The sequence below is a fragment of the Bubalus kerabau genome, chromosome 17, assembly GCF_029407905.1.
Source record: "Bubalus kerabau isolate K-KA32 ecotype Philippines breed swamp buffalo chromosome 17, PCC_UOA_SB_1v2, whole genome shotgun sequence".
Lineage (NCBI taxonomy): Eukaryota > Metazoa > Chordata > Mammalia > Artiodactyla > Bovidae > Bubalus > Bubalus kerabau.
In genome coordinates, this window is record NC_073640.1 from 58,742,010 (window position 1) to 58,761,296 (window position 19,287).

The 19,287-nt window shown below is 50.2% G+C and overlaps 1 protein-coding gene across 8 annotated transcripts; it reads right to left on the reverse strand.

Annotated features, from left to right (window-relative positions):
• Window positions 1-2,242: 2,242 nt before the first annotated feature.
• MAMSTR (MEF2 activating motif and SAP domain containing transcriptional regulator) lies at window positions 2,243-19,013 on the reverse strand. Of its 8 annotated transcripts, none has more exons than XR_008704071.1 (11): window positions 18,280-18,901; window positions 17,070-17,161; window positions 16,280-16,449; window positions 15,917-16,101; window positions 15,492-15,594; window positions 15,126-15,320; window positions 14,639-14,842; window positions 14,506-14,560; window positions 12,587-12,724; window positions 11,643-11,896; window positions 2,246-6,323 (listed from the first exon to the last, which is right to left on the reverse strand). XR_008704071.1 is itself a non-coding variant. In XM_055552604.1 (11 exons), the coding sequence occupies exons 3-11, from the start codon at window positions 18,335-18,337 to the stop codon at window positions 14,050-14,052; spliced, it is 1,293 nt and encodes a 430-aa protein (XP_055408579.1). In that variant the 5' UTR covers window positions 18,338-18,363; window positions 18,482-18,567; window positions 18,908-18,954; the 3' UTR covers window positions 13,237-14,049. The 8 variants fall into 8 exon arrangements, 5 of the variants coding, with proteins under 5 accessions (XP_055408578.1, XP_055408581.1, XP_055408579.1 ...); XM_055552604.1 differs by lacking the exons at window positions 2,246-6,323; window positions 11,643-11,896; window positions 12,587-12,724 and adding exons at window positions 13,237-14,333; window positions 18,908-18,954 and having other exon boundaries at window positions 17,070-17,108; window positions 18,280-18,363; window positions 18,482-18,567; XM_055552603.1 differs by lacking the exons at window positions 11,643-11,896; window positions 12,587-12,724 and adding an exon at window positions 8,581-8,763 and having other exon boundaries at window positions 2,243-6,323.
• Window positions 19,014-19,287: the final 274 nt, after the last annotated feature.

Genomic DNA, 19,287 nt, shown 5'->3' on the forward strand with positions numbered 1-19,287 from the left:
AAGGGCCTGGTGGGCTACAGTCCACAGAGCCAGACATGACTGAAGTGATTTAGTACTTAACCCAAGAAGAGCATCTCAGAAAAGTGTGAGAACTGTTCCATTGGTTAGAAATCAAGGCATAGTTATATAAGCTGTTTTGTTTTTTTTTGAGTCAGTGGATTGTACACCAAATGACATGTTATTGACAGTTTACATAATCCAGATCTAAGAGTCATCCTGGGTCATCCAGGGTCACGTGACCCCTTATAAGCTCAAGAAGGAATGTTATCTTTCAAGGAGTTGTCTCAATGTTGCTGGGAGAATAGGGCCTTTCATGGTTGAGCAGGTATTCCTGCCCATGGGGAAGGTTTGGTCGATGGGTAGTAGGCACATGATGCTCAGTGTGGGGAGAGGGGAGGTCAAAGGGCAGAGAAGCATTTTTATGTTTAAATTATTCTTGTCTTGCCATAAAACATGTGTTTTATGTCGCCAGAGGGTGAGCTAGAGCAACCTGCCCACATGCCTCAGGTTCGTGCACGGCTCTAATAGACGACTACCTCACATCCCCTTGCAGGCCCCTGTGGTCTCTCTGGGTGGTGCTCTTGGGACCCGTTTCTTGTGGCTTGGTACCCATGGAATGGAAGGCCACACTACTTTACTCAGCTGACAAGTTTCTTGGTAATTCTATTGAAGGAGCCCCCTTTCAAATTTCCAGCCTTATTTTATACAGCTCGAGTGGGTGGTGATCACTAGACCAGGGTTTGCTATTTAAAAAAAATAAATGCAACGTTCATTTATTAATTTAGCATTCTCTATTTTCTTCATGGACATCTAAAAATGAATTTGGGGGGTCATATTTTACATGCTTCTAAATTAAAGTGCATCACAGTGGGTCATAGTTTCCAAAAATGGCCATGATGTCTCCCCCTGGATTTCAGCTGCCCCCAAAGCCTTCCCCTGCCTGTCCCCACCTCAGTAAATGGCACTGTCTGTTTACTTCAACCAAACACTTAAACTTACTCTGGATTTTTTTCTTTCACAGTTAATCGAACAGCAAGTTGTCAGCTTTCCCTTGAAAATGTACCCTGAATCTGATCTTTTTTTTCTTAATCATCACCATTCCATCCTGGTGGAAGTCACCACCATCTCCACCTAGACATGTGTACAAGTCTCTCTAAAAACAAGCTAAACAGGGACTTCCCTGGTAGTCCAGTGGTTAAGACTCTGGCACTTTCAAAAAAAAAAAGATATATTTTCATGTTTGCAATATCCACATTTCACAAGGCTCACATGCAGAGTATGTAAACAGTGCCTATAAGTCAGTAAGAAAAAGACAATTACTTCATTAGAAAACATGGGCCAAAAAAAAAAAAAAAAGAGAGATGGTTTGAAAACGGTGATTAACAAGTGTCAGTTAGCACATGAAGATGTGTGTTCAAGTGGCTTATTTTCCTTCCACCTCAGTTACCGTCCCAAGGTCTGCCCTCAAACTGCTTCATTTTACAGTTCATCCTCTCCAGCCCATAGCCTGCTCCGCTCACTTCAGATCCTGGAGGGTGACTGTATGGGGCAGGATATTAGGACGGGAGGTATTTCTCCTGGGATGATTCCTCACTGCTACATCTTCTATCATTACCTAGGAAATTATTCTGACCCCCAAAATTCTACATTTCTGCTTTTTAACCCACTCAGTTTGCGGTACTTTGCTACAGCAACCCTGCTGCTAAGTCGCTTCAGTCGTGTCTGACTCTGTGCGACCCCATAGACTGAAGCCCACCAGGCTCTCCCGTCCCTGGGATTCTCCAGGCAAGAACACTGGAGTGGGTTGTCATTTCCTTCTCCAATGCAGGAAAGTGTAAAGGGGAAGGGAAGTCGCTCAGTCGTGTCCGACTCTTAGTGACCCCATGGACTGTAGCTTACCAGGCTCCCTACAGCAACCCTAGGAGACTAATTCAGTATGGTGCTGGAAAAGACTCTTGAGAGTCCCTTGGACTGCAAGGAGATCAAACCAGTCAATCCTAAAGGAAATCAATCCTGAATACTCATTCGAAGGAGTGGTGCTGAAACTCCAAAACGTTGGCTACCTGATTTGAAGAGCTGACTCATTGGAAAAGACCCTGATGCTGGGAAAGATTGAGGGCAGGAGGAGAAGGGGGTGACAGAGGATGAGATGGTTGGATGGCATCACCGACTCAATGGACATGAGTTTGAGCAAGCTCTGGGAGATGGTAAAGGACAGGGAAGTCTGGTGTGCTGCAGTCCATGGGGGTGGCAAAGAGTTGGACTCGACTTGGCGACTGAACAAGATAGGAGGGGAGAGAGTTGTTTCTGATGGTTTTATGGAGTTTCTTCAGTTAACCAAGCTTCAGTAAAAGGTTGGTTGTGCCCTATCTGTTCAATTTAATTATGTTCATGGTTATGGGGTGTTCTTTTCTAAGAATTAGCATTCCCTGGGGGTTCTATCCATGGCTCATTTTTCTCCCTGGGTGATTTCATAGTTTCATAGCTATATTTTGATGACTCTCACATTTTTATTTTAGGGCCAGAAACATTCCTTTAGACCAAAAAAATAAATAAATAAATAAACTTTAATAATAGAATTACTTTAAAAATTCCAGGGAATCCCCTGGGTGTCTGCTGGTTAAGACTCTACACTTTCACTGCAGGGGGCATGGGTTCGATCTCTTGTCAAGGAACTAAAACCCCACATATGCCTCACAGCACAGCTAAAGGGGAAAAAAAAGAAAAATTCCAAAAGCAGAGAGTGCTGAGAAAAGGAGGCTCTACCAGATGTTAAAAACTAACGTCACGCCTCAATAAATAAAACAATGTGATCCCAGTGCATGGAAAACAGATGAAAGGAACTGCTTGGAAAGGTCAGAGATGGATAGAAATCCACTGGGGAATTTAATGCAGGTTGAGAATAGCATTACAAATTAGTGATTGAAAAATGGCTTCCTAACAAACAATGGTGACACATGTAGAGGAGAAAAAGTAAGCTCATAAAGAGAAAACTTACAAAATAGAAGATTTAAAAACCAAAGTATAAAATGTAAGAAGATCGTGTGTCATTTTGTATTCAAATATGGAATCATACGAACTTGAGCAACTTGCTGTTCTTTACAAATCTGCTCTGTAAAGGGGGCTTCCCTGGGGGCTCAGTGGTAAAAGAATCTGCTCATCAGTCCAGGAGTGGAAGGAGATGTGGATTCTATCCCTGGGTTGGGACGATCCCTTGGAGAAGGAAATGGCAACCTGCTCCAGTATTGTTGCCTGGAAAATCCCATGGACAGAGAAGCCTGGTAGGCTACAGTCCATGGGGTCGCCAAGAGTCAGGCACAACTGAGTGAGTGAACGCACGTTTTTGCACTGTGTGGAAGCAGCACTTTTCCAGTTCCTTTGGTACTTGCAGAAAATTCTGTTGTATTCATCAACTGTGGCACATCCATACTCTTACTGAAGGTTTTCAGGGTGTTTGTTATTTTTTGCTTTTACAAATAATGCTGGGGAGAATATCCTTGTCATTTGCCATTTTTGGCTGTAGTGTGAAAAATCTTTATGCATGCGTACTAATACTTCTTTTTAAGGATATATTATTAGAATTGAAATTTCTGGGTTGTGGAGTATGCATTTAAAATCAATTGTGCTGCATAACTTGTGGGGAAAAACAAGTTCTGTCCCAGCCCATTCTCCCACAGTCTTGCCAAAGTTGGATACTACTATCTTTTAAATATTTCTCTGATTTTTTTTTTTTTTTGCCTGTGCTGAATATTTGCTTTGCAGCTTGGAGGCTTTCTTTAGTTGCTGTCCACGGGCTCTAGAGCATGTGGTCTCAGGGCAAGCAGCAAGTTGTTGCAGTACACAAGCTCTCTAGTTGTGGCAGGGCTGCTTAGCTGCCCAGCAGCAGGAGGGATCCTAGTTCGTTGATCAGGGATGAAACCCACATTCTCTGTATTGGAAGGCGGATTCTTAATCACAGGACCACTAGGGGAGTCCCTCTTCAGTTTCTTTGGCAGGGATGGGGGGCAGGGCATGGAAATGGCATCTTTTTCAATTATATTTCTCTTTGAGTGAGATCTCTTTTAGTCTTTTTATCACTTCTCCTGAGCTTTGAAGTCAGTCTACTAAGCCAGAGTCTCAGATTCTCAAACTCAATAGGCCAAGGTGAATTCAGTAATTCTTCATTTTGCTCCCCTTAAGCTATTTCTCTTTCGAATCTTTTCTCATCAGCCACACCAAGCCCTCTGCGTCAACCCAACCCTGGGTTTTAATTCTTTCCTTTTATTTGCCACCTTCTGTCAGTTACAAAGTCCTGATGGTTATTTTTTTAATTCTGACATCGTACATGTGAAACATTCATAAAATGTACAGTTTAAAGAATAACAGAGCAGAAACCTCTATCCAGATTAAGGCCAGATGTTTCCGGGGACCCCACTACCACTCTCAGGTTTGATGATTTGCTGGAATGACTCACAGGACTCAGGAAAGCCATTGGACTCACGTTTGTGTTTTATTACCGTGAAAAGATGGGGCTTTCCAGATGGTGCTGCTGCTGCTGCTGCTGCTAAGTCGATTCAGTCGTGTCTGACTCTGTGCGACCCCATAGACTGAAGCCCACCAGGCTCTCCCATCCCTGGGATTCTCCAGGCAAGGACACTGGAGTGGGTTGCCATTTCCTTCTCCAATGCAGGAAAGTGAAAAGGGAAAGGGAAGTCGCTCAGTCATGTCCGACTCTTAGTGACCCCATGGACTGCAGCCTACCAGGCTCCTCCATCCATGGGATTTTCCAGACAAGTGTACCGGAGTGGGGTGCCATTGCCTTCTCCTCCAGATGGTGCTAGTTAGTGGTAAAGAACCCTCCTGCCAGTGCAGGAGACACAGGAGATGCGGGTTTGATTCCTCGGCCAGGAAGATTCCCCTGGAGAAGGGCCCGGCAACCCACTCCAGTATTCTTCCCTAAAGAATCCCATGGAGAGAGGAGTCTGGCAGGCTATAGTCTATGGGGTCTCAAAGAATTGTGCATGGCAAGTGACCTTGCACGCATGCATGCACAGTGAAAAGATACAAATTAAAATCAGCAGAGGCAAAAGGGACACAGAGTAGAGTTCAAGAGAGATCAGGTGGAAGCTTCCAGGGGTCTCTCCCAGTGGTGTCATATGAACAGCACTTAATTCTTCTGGCAACCACGTGTGACAACACAGTGCTAAGTATTGCCAGGGAAGCTCCTGCAAGCCTTGGTGTCCAGGTTTTTTACCGTGGGTCGGTCACATAGGAATGTCTGGATGCCCGTGTAACTGACCTCCGCTACTCAGTCTCCCAGCACCACCAGAAGTCAAGCTGATACAGTAAAGTCCAAGCCCCCAAGTAAACAAAGACACTCTTATCAGGTAGGACAAGCCAAGGGCTTTGAGGTTATGTGCCAGGAGCCAGTCATGGGTCAGTCCTCTCTTTGGAATACACGGGGTTTGAGCATCCCAAGACTGCTGAGTTCACCCTTTAATGCACACCTGGGATGCTATCAGAAAGCCTCTCTCCCCTACTGCAGCTAATGGTGACTCTCAGTTTTGCTGGCATATTTCTATCTTTCTTTATCCTTTTACCATCTCTAGATGGAAACACATCATTTTGTTCTATTTGGTTTGTTTGTGTTTTTTTTTGGCCGTGCCACTTGGCATGTGAGCCCCCTGCATTGGAAGTATGGAGTCTTAACCACTGGACCACCAGGGAAGTCCCTGGCTTGGTCTTTATTTCCCAGTTTTACTGAAACACAGTTCATGGACAATAATAGTCACTCACTTGATAGCAGCATTATTCATTATAGCCAAAAAGTAAAAACAACCGAAATGTCCATCAACTCCTGAAGGGATAAACAAAATACAGTGGGTCCTTAAAATGGCATATTATGCATTCATAAAAAGGGGCGAAATTCTGTAGCCAAAAGTGGGGGTCTGGCTGCTTACTGCTCAAAAGCTAAGAGGCAAAGTTTGTGGAAAGGAAAGTCGGCGTTATTTTGGATGCTGGTAACTGGGGGCAGGGAGGGTGGACTTCTGTTCAAAGGCTGACCCCCACCACCACCCGCTCCACCACACCCTGACAATCAGTGGGAAAGAGGTTTTATAGACCGAAGGAGGAAGCTACATGCAGAAATGTCACAGACAGCTCTGACAGTCATCTTGAAATTGGTCATGTGGTGATATGATCAGCATGATCCTGATTGTTTTAAATACAGTTAATCTTCAGTTCCAGGGTCAGTTTTTTCCCATTTCCTTGAGGCCAGTTCTCAGAATTGTAGCAGCTCATGTCCTGGCTACCGTCTGGTCATCATTTAGTTAATTTCTTCAACCCTGTGGAGATTTCAATATCTACTATTATCTATTACGTAGCCCTTGAAGAGGAACTAAGTGTCCTTGACTCTGCTTACTAACTAAATTGTTATTTTTTCATCCTGTTGGACCGCTTTTCTTTGCTTCTACATTTTCTCCCTTCTCTGATTAAATTAATTCTTTGACTAAAGTTTTTCCACAGACAAAAGGCAAGCAGAAGATGCGGTGGGGAAGAACCATGGGATCCTGCTCTGTTTCAATACTGTACATGCTAAAACATACGCCAGCCTTGGAAACATTATGCTGAGTGAAAGAAGCTGAACACATGGACCACTAATGATTCCATGCATATGAAATGTCCAGAACAGGCAAATCCAGAGAGACAAAAAGTAGATTAGGAGTTGCCTAGTTGGAGGAGGCTTCCCCTGTGGCTCAGACGGTAAAGAACCTGCCTGCAATGCAGAAGATCCAGGTTCGATCCCTGGGTCGGGAGGATCCCCTGGAGGAGGGCATGGCTACCCACTCCAGTGTTCTTGCCTGGAGAATTCCATGGACAGAGGAGCCTGGTGGGCTGCAATCCATGGGATCCCAAAGAGTCAGACACAACTGAGTGACTAACTTCACACACACACACACACACACACTGGGGGAAGTTTGGGAGGAAATGGGCAGTGACTGGTAACGGGTGTATGGTTTTCTTTGTGGTGATGACAACGTCCTGATATTGATTGTGATGCTGGATCGGCAACTCTGTGAGTATCCTAAAAAAAACAACCCCTGATCTGCTTCTGTTACCGATCCAAACTTGCTCATGTGCAGTAAAGCCAATCTGCTGACACTGGGTTGTGGCGAAGCAAAGCACAGCATTTACTGCAGGCGCCAAGCAAGGAGTCCAGGCAGCTGGTGCTTAAAAGACCCAAACTTCCCCGTGGCTTTTAGGGGAAGATTTTTAAAGATAGGAGCAGAAGGGTGGTTGTGGGGTGTGTAATCAGCTCTTGGACATTCTTCTGATTGGTTGGTGGTGAGGTAATCAGAAGTCAACATCATCAGCCTTCTGGTTCCAACCAGTCTGGGGTCTGCAAACTTGTGGGCAGCATATAATTAACACCTTTCACCTGGTGGGAGTTTCAGTATCTGCAAAACGGCTCAAAGGATGACTCAGAATATTATGTACAGCCCTTGAGGAGGAACTAAAGGTCTTTGACTTAAAACAAATTATTTGTTTTTTGGCTATACTAGATATTTGTTGCTGTGCGTGGGCTTTCTCTAGTTGTGAGTGGGGGCTATTCATCGTGGTGGGCAGGCTTCTTGTTGCAGAGCATCGTCTCTGGGGCTTCAGTAGTGGAAGCACATGGGCTCAGTCATTGTAGTGGACAGGGCTAGTTGCCCCGTGGCATGTGGGATCCTCTCGGCCCAGGGATGGAACCTGTGTCCTCTGCATTGGCAGGCGGATTAACTACTGGACCACCAGGGAAGTCCAACAATTGCTGACACTTAATGAGCATTTAAAAGACGCTTACTCCTTGGAAGGAAAGTTATGACCAATGTAGATAGCATATTCAAAAGCAGAGACATTACTTTGCCAACAAAGGTCCGTCTAGTCAAGGCTATGGTTTTTCCAGTGGTCATGTATGGATGTGAGAGTTGGACTGTGAAGAAACCTGAGTGCTGAAGAATTGATGCTTTTGAACTGTGGTATTGGAGAAGACTCTTGAGAGTCCCTTGGACTGCAAGGAGATCCAACCAGTCCATTCTGAAGGAGATAAGACCTGGGATTTCTTTGGAAGGAGTGATGCTAAAGCTGAAACTCCAGTACTTTGGCCACCTCATGCGAAGAGTTGACTCATTGGAAAAGACTCTGATGCTGGGAGGGATTGGGGGCAGGAGGAAAAGGGGACGGCAGAGGATGAGATGGCTGGATGGCATCATCGACTTGATGGACGTGAGTTTGAGTGAACTCCGGGAGTTGGTGATGGACAGGGAGGCCTGGAGTGCTGTGATTCATGGGGTCGCAAAGAGTCAGATACAACTGAGCGACTGAACTGAACTGAACTGTATGCCAGCATTGTTCTAAGCACTTTACACATGTTAACTTGGTTATTCCTCACACCAACCCCACAAAGTACTATTGCCTTTGTTCCCATTATATGGATGAAGGAACTGAGGCACCGAGAGTTTGAATGGCTTGCTCTAGGCCAGGAAGTTAGTGATGGAGAGAGAAGTCCACTCAGGTGGATTTGACCCCAGAGATGAGACTCTCAGCCACCGTGGCACCTACCGCCGTGTCAACACACTCCTGGGTGTGTTTCCCAGAGAAAGTCTCCCATGGGTCCCCAAGGGGCTGTGCTTGATGATGACGATGAGGGAGAGGAGGATGAGTGATGGAGAGGGAGAGGGTGAGGGTGACGGTCTCGGGTGGCTGGTGGAGCTGGGAGCTGGGGGGTGGCAACCACTGGTGCAACTGAAAGAAAAAATAAGGTGGAAATAAAAGGCAGGATAGAAGTCAGTATTGGAAGCAGCCAACTAGATATGTGGTAACGGAGAGGGGAGGGAAAAAGAGACAGGGAGGAAGGGGTGGGGTGGAAAGAGAAGAGGAAGAATTTTTTTTTTTTAAAGGAATTTCCTGGTGGTCCTGTGGTTAGGACTCTGGGCTTTCAAGGCCAAGGGAGTGGGTCTAATCCCTGATTAGGCAACTATGATCCCACAAGCTGCACCACCAGAAGAAAAGAAAGAAGAGAGAGAGAGAAATACATACCTATATATATGTATATTCTTCTCCAGTCTACCCAATGAATATGAATGTACCCTTCTGGGGAATATGTCTATAAGCTAAACTGGTAATTTGGGTAGTTTGTCAAACATTGGGCTTCTCTGGTGGCTCAGATGGTAAAGAATCTTCCTGCAATGCAGGAGATCCGGGTTTGATCCCTGGGTTGAGAAGATCCCCGGGAGACGGGAATGGCTACCCCAAATATATTCTTGGTCTTTTTCATGTTTCCATTGAGATCATGGAAATGCAGGTGGGAGACCCCCTCCCCCATATGACCTCATCCTCCCCCCAGCTCCCCCACAGGTCCAGCCCTCATTTTTCCCGCCCCCTCGGGGGAGGCCTAGCACTCTCCTCAGGGGCAGGAAGAAGCAGCTGAAACTGTTGGGGGAGGTATACTGACTGAAACCATCCACACGGGGCAGGCACCATAGTAACCATCTGGTGAGTTATTTTATGACAGGCGGTCCTGGTAAGGAACACGGAACTAATAAACCACTGCCAACCAGAAGAGTTCAGGAGAGGTGAAAAGGAAACCCCATGTGTACTACCACCTGCCAGAATCCTTCTTGCTGACATCCATCTTGGCTGTGCCACCAGGAAGGACTCTATGAGTTGGAATGATCAGCCAAAGATAACCCAGAGACAAATCCCATCACCATAAAACCCTGAGACTGCGAGTCACGTAGCAGAGCAGTTCTCACCCTTTCCAATAAAATCTCTTGCTTTGTCAACACCAATTGTCCATGTGTTTCCTTGGACAATTCATTTCTCGGTGTTAGACAAGAGCCCACTCTCGAGCCCTGGAAGGGGTCCCCCTTCCTGCAACAAAACTTCTGGAGAAGGGCTGGGGGACAGGCAGCGAAGACAGGACCCAAGCCCATCCCTCTGGTTCTGGATTCACACCTGCACACCCCACCCATTCCTGGGTCTGTCTGTCCTATCTCCACCTTCCAGACAGTTGCTTAGCTAGCTGCCCCTCAGATCAGATCAGATCAGATCAGTCGCTCAGTCGTGTCCGACTCTTTGTGACCCCATGAATTGCAGCATGCCAGGCCTCCCTGTCCATCACCAACTCCCGGAGTTCACTCAAACTCACGTCCATCGAGTCAGTGATACCATCCAGCCATCTCATCCTCTGTCGTTCCCTTCTCCTCTTGCCCCCAATCCCTCCCAACATCAGAGTCTTTTCCAATGAGTCAACTCTTCGCATGAGGTGGCCAGAGTACTGGAGTTTCAGCTTTAGCATCATTCCTTCCAAAGAACACCCAGGGCTGATCTCCTTCAGAATGGACTGGTTGGATCTCCTTGCAGTCCAAGTGACTCTCAAGAGTCTCCTCCAACACCACAGTTCAAAAGCATCAATTCTTCAGTGCTCAGCCTTCTTCACAGTCCAACTCTCACAGCCATACATGACCACAGGAAAAACCATAGCCTTGACTAGACGAACCTTTGTTGGCAAAGTAACGTCTCTGCTTTTGAATATGCTATCTAGGTTGGTCATAACTTTCCTTCCAAGGAGTAAGCGTCTTTTAATTTCATGGCTGCAGTCACCATCTGCAGTGATTTTAGCCTCGGCTCTTCTCTGGGACTGCACACACTTTGAGGCTCTCAGCCCAATGCCACCCTCCTCTGGACGTAGGAGAGATGGGGACAGAGTGAAGAGGACCCGGGGTCAGGCAGAGGTGGGAACAGAGGCACAGAAGTGTCAGAAGGGAAACAAACAAAGGAAGACCCCTTCCCCAGGGCTGACTCTATCCCTTTCCCAGCAACGTTCAGCCTGACATAAAGGATCCTGCAAGACCCAGCCGCCACCCACCTCTCTAGTCCCAGATTCTGCCATAGCACGGACATCCACTTTTTATTCCAGGAACCCTGACCTCACACGTTTCCCCAGGTAACAGCACCCTTCACACCTTCAAGCCTTTGTGTGTTCTTCACCCTCAACAAGGATGCTTCTTCCAAGGCATTCCTGACTATCTCCTCCTCAATCCTCTGAGTCTTAGCAAAAAATGTTTCCTCTGACCACCCTGTCCCATCCCCCGTAAACTCCGGTACTTTCTAGGATTCATGCCCCTCCTATCCCATTGCCATGAAAATACTTATCACCCTGCATTGGGACTCTCTCTTTTCAAATGTCTGAGCTTCACCAGAGCAGAGATTGAGGCTCTTTGATTTTTCAACCCTGAGGGCACAGGCTGTGAATTTATGAATCCAATTTAAAACCCTACTCCAACACCTCCTGTCTGTGTGATACTGGGCAGGTCACTCCCCTTCTCCGATCTTTAATTATTTTCTCTGGAAAGTGAGGGTGACAAATTCTACCTGGTTTGGAAGACACCAAAGATTCCCTTTCCCTCATGGTAATGAGCATTTGTTCCCTTCCATTTTTATCTTGAATCTTCGACATTCACTGGAGTTTACACACTTTGAGGCACTAGAATTGTTGATCAGCAACTAGAAATGGTGGTTAACATTTATCAGTGCATGTCACTTGCCAGGTCTGGTTTGTGGACAGTCTCAGTGAACTCTCTCAGTCACACTGGGCTGTAGGAACGAATAAAGAAACTTACACGACAGTGACAAGGGAAGTCACGACTCTAGGCACTGTAACATAACCAATCCGCAGCACATTCTCACTTGTAGTGGACATCGTTGTTGGCCTGCCCAGGTTCCCTCAGATTCTTCTTACCAGTTCTGTGCACCCAACACTCAGCCTCGGAGTGTTTTATGCATTAATCTTGCCTTTTTATTTTCTGTATTTCTGGAGCTTTGACATCTGGGGCTTTGCTGATGGAGGGACTGCCCTCCCAGGGCTGGCCAATTCCTAGAGGTAAGAAAGGACTCACACCTAAGCATGCCCTTCACATGCAAACCAACCAACCCAGAGCCTGTACCTCAAACCACTTCCTGTATGGATCTCTATATTTCAGGCCACTATTCATCTGCCCCTCCAAGGCCAAGTTCCAGGTAACTGGGGACAACTCTTACACCCCAGAGCCTGCTGACATTATTCAAACTAGACAATCCTGAGCTTACAGATCCTTGGCACATCTGTTATTTCCTAAGGAAACCACAATAAAGTCTCTCGGGTCCAAGTTTCTCCTCTTCCTCTCTACCTCCTGACTGACCCTGGTGCTTCTCCATATACCCTGTATAGCTTGGCTTTGCCCCCTGCCTTTGGGACCTGTGAAAATAAAAAAACTGTTTTTTGTTTGTTTGTCTGGCAATTGTCTCCTGATCTATTGGCCTCACCATACCTGAATAATAATAAAACCTATATTTTAAAACAGCTTGCTGCTAACAGCTTACCCTGCAGCTTTGTTTCCAGGACTGCTGGTGGGCTCAAGGTGCCTGGGAGTTTATTTCTTGCCCCCTTCTTGTGACCTGTGGCCCACGATTGCCTTAGAGGCATATAGTGGCAAGTCTCCAAAGATAGCCCCCAATGACCATGCCCCTGAAATTCATACATTTGTGTAGTTATATTTCATATTAAGCCTGGCCTTCCCCGACTTACATTTAGGAGTAGAATGTAGTGGAAGTGACACTGTGCCAGTTCCAAGTTCAGTCTTTAAAAAACTGGAAGTTTCTGCTCCTTCCCCGAGGAATGCTCACTTTGGGGAGCCCTGGGCTACCAAGTAAGGGGTCCAGCTACCTGTTGGAGAAAGAAACCACGTGGAGAGGGAGAGCAGTGAGGCTACATAGAGAATGCAAGAAGGTCAGGTATCCCATTGTCCAGTAGAGTCATGCCTCCTAGCCATCCCTACCAAGGGGCCAGATGCAGCTGAGTGCGCCATCTTGGATATTATAGCCCAACTGGGCCCTAAGATGACTGTGGCTTTAGTTGATGCTGTATGGCGTCAAAGAACCATGTCACTGAGCCCAGTCAGTCCACGAAATTGTGAACAATTACAGGCTAGTCCTAGGTGGCGCTAGTGGTAAAGAACCCACCTGCCAATGCAGGAGACATAAGAGAAGCAGTTTCCATCCCTGGGTCAGGAAGATCCCTTGGAGAAGGAAATGGCAGCCCACTCTAGTATTCTTGCCTGGAAAACCCCTTGGACAGAGGAACCTGGTGGGCCACAGGCCATGGAGTCACAAAGAGCTGGACAAGACTGAAGAGACTTAACACACATGGAATTAAGAACAATCTAAATCTTGGGGTGGTTTGTTATTCAGTAATAATAAACCCAAGCAGGAATTTCCATTTGCCTCAGAGGCCCAGTTCCCTTTGCTTCAAGGTGGGAACAACTCTACAACTTGATTTATCCTCCAGAGCTCCCCATGGGATCAGGCTCAGGTTGGGACTTCACCTGACATCACACCTTTGTTAGTCTTCTTCCCCATCCCTGTTCTGTTTTGTCTATTCCTTTATTGTTTTCTCCTGGGAGCATGTCTTAACTAAATCATGGACACAAGGATCTTGTCTCAGATTCTGCTTCTAAGAGAATCTGACCTCAGATTCATGACACATCTGATTTTTCTCATCTCCAGTCAGAAGCCAAGGGTCTGGCAGACTATTCTCTCTCCCCACTCATCCCTGTATCCCTGTATCCGCATCCAAAAAAGCAGAGACCACCTTCCAGGCTCCCCAGCAACAGGCAGCCATCTAGTCGGTGAGATGTGGGGGTGATAGTGTGGAACAAAAACATCCATGAGGTCTCTGAAGGAGGCATCAAGCAGCTTGTTTGTCCTGGTCAGCAGCAAACGAAACCTCTTTGCTCCCAACAACACAAGCACAGAGGGGATCATATGGAGGTCAGGTGGAAGTTAGGAGGTTGGTATGTCAGCAACAGTGGAGGGGCCAAGTGGAGATGAGAGTTACCTCCGATTTTGTGTCTGTGGTGGGAGGGGCTCTGCTAGTTGTTCCAACCGCCTCTGCCCATCCCCCCACCCCCACCCCGCCACACACACACACAGAGCCTATCTGTGACCTCTCCATCTCCACCAGTTCGCAGTCCCTGGAAACCCCAAAATCCATCACCATGGATCCTCCAGCAGGTCCCACAGCCTGGTGCCACTGGAATCAGATAAGTCAGCAGAGAAAATGCTGGGGGCTGGAGGGCCACAGCCCAGCGAGGGACCCCCACTCAGAGCCTCCAGCCAATCCAAGAAGTCCGTCGGGCCCCTGGGAGAGGGGGACGGGGAATTCGTGGGGGACGGAAGTGAGGAAGAGAAGACAGAAGAGAGGCCTTCAGAGTCCGGGGAGGGGGACAGCATGTCGAAGGAGCCCGGGAAGTCCAAGGGGATGGCGGGCAGCGGGTCTGCAGGGGAAGAAATGCAGCATGAGCTTAGGAAGGCAGAGGTGCGGACCCTAGCTCCCTATTTGTCCTTTCCAGGAGTCTAGGTCCCCAGGCCACTCCTCCCTAAGACCCAGGAATCCAGAACCTTGGACCCCGTCCCCCTTTTCCTCAAATCTAGGAGTTCGACTCTTACCCTCAGGCTCCACCTGATCCTCCAGGATGTCATCAATGCCCCGGTTCGGAAGCAGCTGCGGACAGGGAGCAGTAGCGTGAACCTGGGACTCCAGCCTCATCCTGTCTGAGGCCCTAGGCCCGCTCACTCTCACCTGCGCTCTGCGGATCGCTTCCTGCAGCTCCTCCTCCAGGGTCAGAGCTGTTGAGGCCGGTGCTGAGGAAGGGACTGGCGCTGGAGCTGGAGTTGGAGCCTGAGCCGTCGTCGCAATCGGAACCGGAGCCGAAGCCGAAGCAGTCACCAGGGTTTCCGCGGCACGTGGAGGAGGCGGCGAATGAGATGTTGGACTCAACTTGAACTGGAACCGCGAAGGGTAGTTTCTATAAGCCGCGCCCACTAGGGAGTCAACCCCACCCACTCGCCGTCTGTGGTTCCACCCCCTGGCCTGCGCCCTGCCCTTCACCCATTGACCCCACCCCTTCGGCCATGCCCCTTCTTTCATTGGCTTCCCTTCTCCTAAGATCCTCCCCCTTGGCTCTTAACCACGCCCCCACACTTTATTGGCTGTTCTTTTCTCAGCTTGCCGTCCCATCCCGCTTTGACTTCTCTTCATTGGTCCACGCACGCAGCCCCGCCCTCACCGAGCACGCACTCCGGGCGGCTCCCAAAGCCTTGGGCCTGAAGCGAGGCCAGGGGGCGCCCGCCGCACTGTCCTCGCGCCGAGCCTTCGGCCGTTCGCGGGGCGGGGCGCCGCCGCGCATGCGCTCCAGAAGCATTGACTTGGTCCCCGACACCGGGAGGCCTCGCAGCCGCAGCTGCTGCCGGAGCTCTGAGACCTAGGGTGGGAGGCGGGGAGAGGACGTGCTAGGCGGGCTCCGGGGCGCAGGTGGGGGTTTGCTGGGGCTGAACATTTGGAACCCGAGAGAGGACGAACTGGGGACCCGGATCTCCAACGGAGCAAAGGCTGTAGGGTTAGAGGTCTGAACCTCGGAACTCCCCAAACTCACCGTCAGCTCCTCCAGTTTGAGGGTCTGAAGTTCCAACTTATGTGGCAGGGGCGAGGGGCTGGGGACTCCTGGTGGGGAGGGAGTGAGGGGTGTGGGCTTCATCCTGGCGATAGTTTCGAGGGGGAAACAGAGATTAGAAGGACCAGAGAGAGGAAAGGCATTCTGGAGTCCTCAAAAACATGGGTTCATGAAGATGCGGAAAAGTGAGGGACCCGAGTTATGGGGCTCTGAGCGAGCAAGCATGGGAGGCTAGTTCCCATTCCTGGGAGAAGAGGAACTGAGGGGAGAGGGCCAGACTCTTCGGTAGGAGGTCAGGATTCCTGAGAACTGAAGGAAGAGGGGATTGAGGACCTGAACTCTTGGGTCCTGGAGGAGGAGGGAGCTGGCGGCCTGAACTTCCCGGAGAACAAAAATGGGGGTCATACCTAGGAGGTGGCTGCTGTGAGGTTGTCCCTTCCCACAGAGGCGGTCCAGGGGGATCCAAGGGCGACCCTTCAACCTGGGGGTCTGCCCTGTACCCTTGTCTTGGCTCTGGGGGTATGTACTGGTGGTATGTCAAGTTCCCCTTGGGCTTGGGCTCCCTCCAGTGTTGGGAGGTCTTGGGAGACTCCTGAAAGAGCAGGTATGATGTCATATGCTTCTGCTCCGTTCCTGCTCTCCTGTCCCAGAGCCCCATGCAAAGTATGGGGTCGGCTTGTTACCATCACAGAGAAGTACAATGGGCAGCAGCAAGGAGGACCAAGGCTAGACTCTCAGGGGGACTTCCCTTCACCCTGATAGAGACTCACCTTCTTCAGGGACCAGCAGGGTTTCGGCTCAGGAAGAAGGACTTCAGGGTTGAAGAGGAAAGGGGCTGGGCCCAATGGGGAGGCAGGGGCCAGAGCCAGAGCCGGATCTGCAGCTGAGATCCATGGATCAGGATCCAAGACTGGAGAGGCGGTGAAGGACCCCGAGAGGGCTGCGGGCAGCAAGCCAAGCAGGGAGAAACAAGGCTGTGTGGGAAGGAGGGCCCTGGAGGCCCCAGCCCCCAAGTGCAGAAGGATATGTGGGGAGTGAAAACCAAGTGGTGGGAGCTAAGTGCCGGGATTCCTGGATCTAAGGGCAGAAGCACAAGGGATCCAGACTTTTACATTCTCAAGAAAGGCAGGAATCTCATACTCAGCCATCAAGGGGTGTGGTAACAGGATCCCAGATTTCTGAGGTTTTGCTGGGAGAAGGGTGGAGCCAGCACTCTGGGTTCTTGGGGAGAGAGAGGAGCTGAAAGTCACATCCTGAGATTTGCATGTGTGCCAAGTGTGGAGTCTGGGATGCCTATATTCTCCCAAGAAACAAGATCTGGATTCATGCATTTCAGTGGAGTGGGAAAAGCCCAAGGGCAGGAAGAGAAGCTCCTAGCCAGTGGGGCAGTTGGGGATCTGTACCCGTGGGTCTTGGGGAAGGACAGGAGGGGACCACAATGAACCCTGGGGCATAGAGATTGGGCTCAGGAACCAAAGCAAGATGTGTGGCAGCTGCCCCCCAAGGGTGCCCTAAGGGAAGTGGGGCCACTATTCCCTCCCTTTCAGGGCCCACACTTACTCGGGTCCTGATACCGTCTGTGGATCCGAAGCTGAAGGACTGTGGAAGGAGTGGGAGGAGAGAGGCGGGAAGGGAGTGTCCAAGAGCCTGGCCTGGCAGGCGAGTGTGAGCTGCAGTTGTTGGCGGGACATGTGTGTCCAGCCCCCTTACACACCCTGTACAGGCGGGTGGGCAGGCAGCCTGCTCCCTTCCCGGGCCTCCTGCCTGCTCCCTGCCAGCACGGCAGCGAAGGCCAGAGCTGTTCTGGGGCGGGGAGCCAGCCAGCATGCAGGCAGGAGGCAGCCTGCCCCTCCCCCACCTGCCCCCGTTGCAAGCCTGCACCCACACTATCCTCTGCCCAACTGCCATCTGAGTATCTGTGCTTCGTTGCTTCCTTTTATCTGCGCATCCCGCTTTGCACACGCCCACTCCCTACTTCTCAGCCTCCCTTCAGTCACCCCTTTTGCACACCAACCTCTAAACACGTATTCACCTAGGCTCTAGTCTTGCACTTATACCACTTTTATACACTAGAGCCCTTTGTTACTCTTCACCCTTGCCTCACCATCTTGGCACGTGCCCCGCCACATTAACACACTTGGTTGTCCACTAGGGATTTCACCCCCAGTTTTGTAGCCAGGATCTCTCTTTGCATGTTTCTTTGTGCACATGTACTCTTGCACACTCCTTGCTCTCTGGTTCCTGGTGTCTTTGCACCCACCCAACCACAGAAGCAGACTCGTCCGCACCCTCAAGCATGCTGTGTCTACTCCGGACTTGGCCTCCAGGTGTGCACCCACTTGCACACTTTCCACCTGCACTGAGACCTGAAATGCCACATTTGACACTTACAAGGCTAGAGAGCTCACTGTCCCCTTGCCCGCAGTTCCACTCCAAAGTCCCCACTCTGGACACTCTTCTGCTTTGAGCACTTGTCACTTTAAGCCCCTGTTCCTTTGCAGTCCTAGGTCCTCTGCACACCCACCCCTGGCCACCCACTCCCCACTCTTCACGCGAGCATTGCATCAGCCATTTGCACACTCACTGTCAACCAGAACTCCACCCCTTTGCTGGGGCCTCCTTTCTACACAAATAATGTTTTGCATGGAAAACACATGCCTCTTGGGGATCACCTCCCCACATTGCCCCGCGGTGCATACTCCCAGGTTGAGAATATATTCCTGGGACCAGGAGGCTCCCTTCCCGACGTGCACAGAAAGAAATCTCTCACCAGATCGGAACTTGGACCGAATGATTTGGGAGCGCTGGGAGGAAGCCGCCAGGGTCATTGCCAAGGCTGGGATGGGGATCTGGACTGTGTGGGGGGAGGGGGGAGGCAGGATCAGAGTGGAGGTCAGGAAGCGTCCCCTGCGTGTGAACGCAGCAGGGAAAGGGCCTGAGGAACCTAGAGAAGGAGCGGCCTCGGGCCATACCTTCTGGATCCTGGGAGTGGAGGGGACTGCGGGCCCAGACTCCTGGGTGTGAGAGAGGACACGCCGAGGGCCCCAATTCCTGGAGCCTGGGGAAAGAAGCACCTGAGGCCCAGGACTCCTGGGTCCTAAGAAGGAGGGCACTGGTGGCCTGGACTCCGGGTGTGTGAAAGGAGATGGAGGGAAAAGGGGAAGAAAGGCAGGAACTCTAAGGGGCCTAGAATACAACAGCCTTGATCAAGAAGGGAAGCGAGGATCCCACAGGACCGTAGGGAGTGGAAGGGTCTCTGACACTTGCATTTGAGAAGAGTGCGGAGGCTTGGGTGGGCGTCAGCCATCACGGTTTGTGGGGAAGGGACTGGGATCACAGAGGTGACAGGAGAGTTAAGGCGGCTTCCCCTCCCAGCCCCTATCCCAGGGGCTTCTCACCAGGTGGACTCTGCGCAGCGGTGCTCTAGAGTGGGTCGAGTCGGGTGGTTAAGGCTGGTGGCCTCAGGCTCCGCCCTACCAGCCTGGGACCGCCTCGGACCCACCCTTTTGGGGGCGTGTCGGGAGCGGGGCGGGGGGGGGAGGGGCGGGGTAGACAGGAGCTCCTCCTGGCATCCTGAGAAGGGGAGGGAGCACGGGCTGAGAGGGGCTGGGGCGGGGCGGACCTCGGGGTTCCCAGCTCGCTCCTCCTCCGCGTCCTGGGGCTGCGGGGTCGACTGGGCAGCGGCGGGCAGACTGACAGAGGCAGGTGCCAAGAGAGGAGCTCGGGATGAGTAGCAGTGGCAGGTGGTCTTGCCCTGGCCCTGCAGACAGGTGCCACC

Excerpts from the sequence above, each read along its gene's own strand:
- MAMSTR (XM_055552602.1), bottom strand. The coding sequence starts at position 18,479 with ATGGCCCGAGGCCGCTCCTTCTCTAGGTTCCTCAGGCCCTTTCCCTGC. Across the intron at positions 15,321-15,491 it reads TCAAACTGGAGGAGCTGACG|GTCTCAGAGCTCCGGCAGCA; the intron begins GTGAGTTTGGGG and ends CTCCCACCCTAG. Across the intron at positions 14,561-14,638 it reads AAGCGATCCGCAGAGCGCAG|CTGCTTCCGAACCGGGGCAT; the intron begins GTGAGAGTGAGC and ends CCCTGTCCGCAG.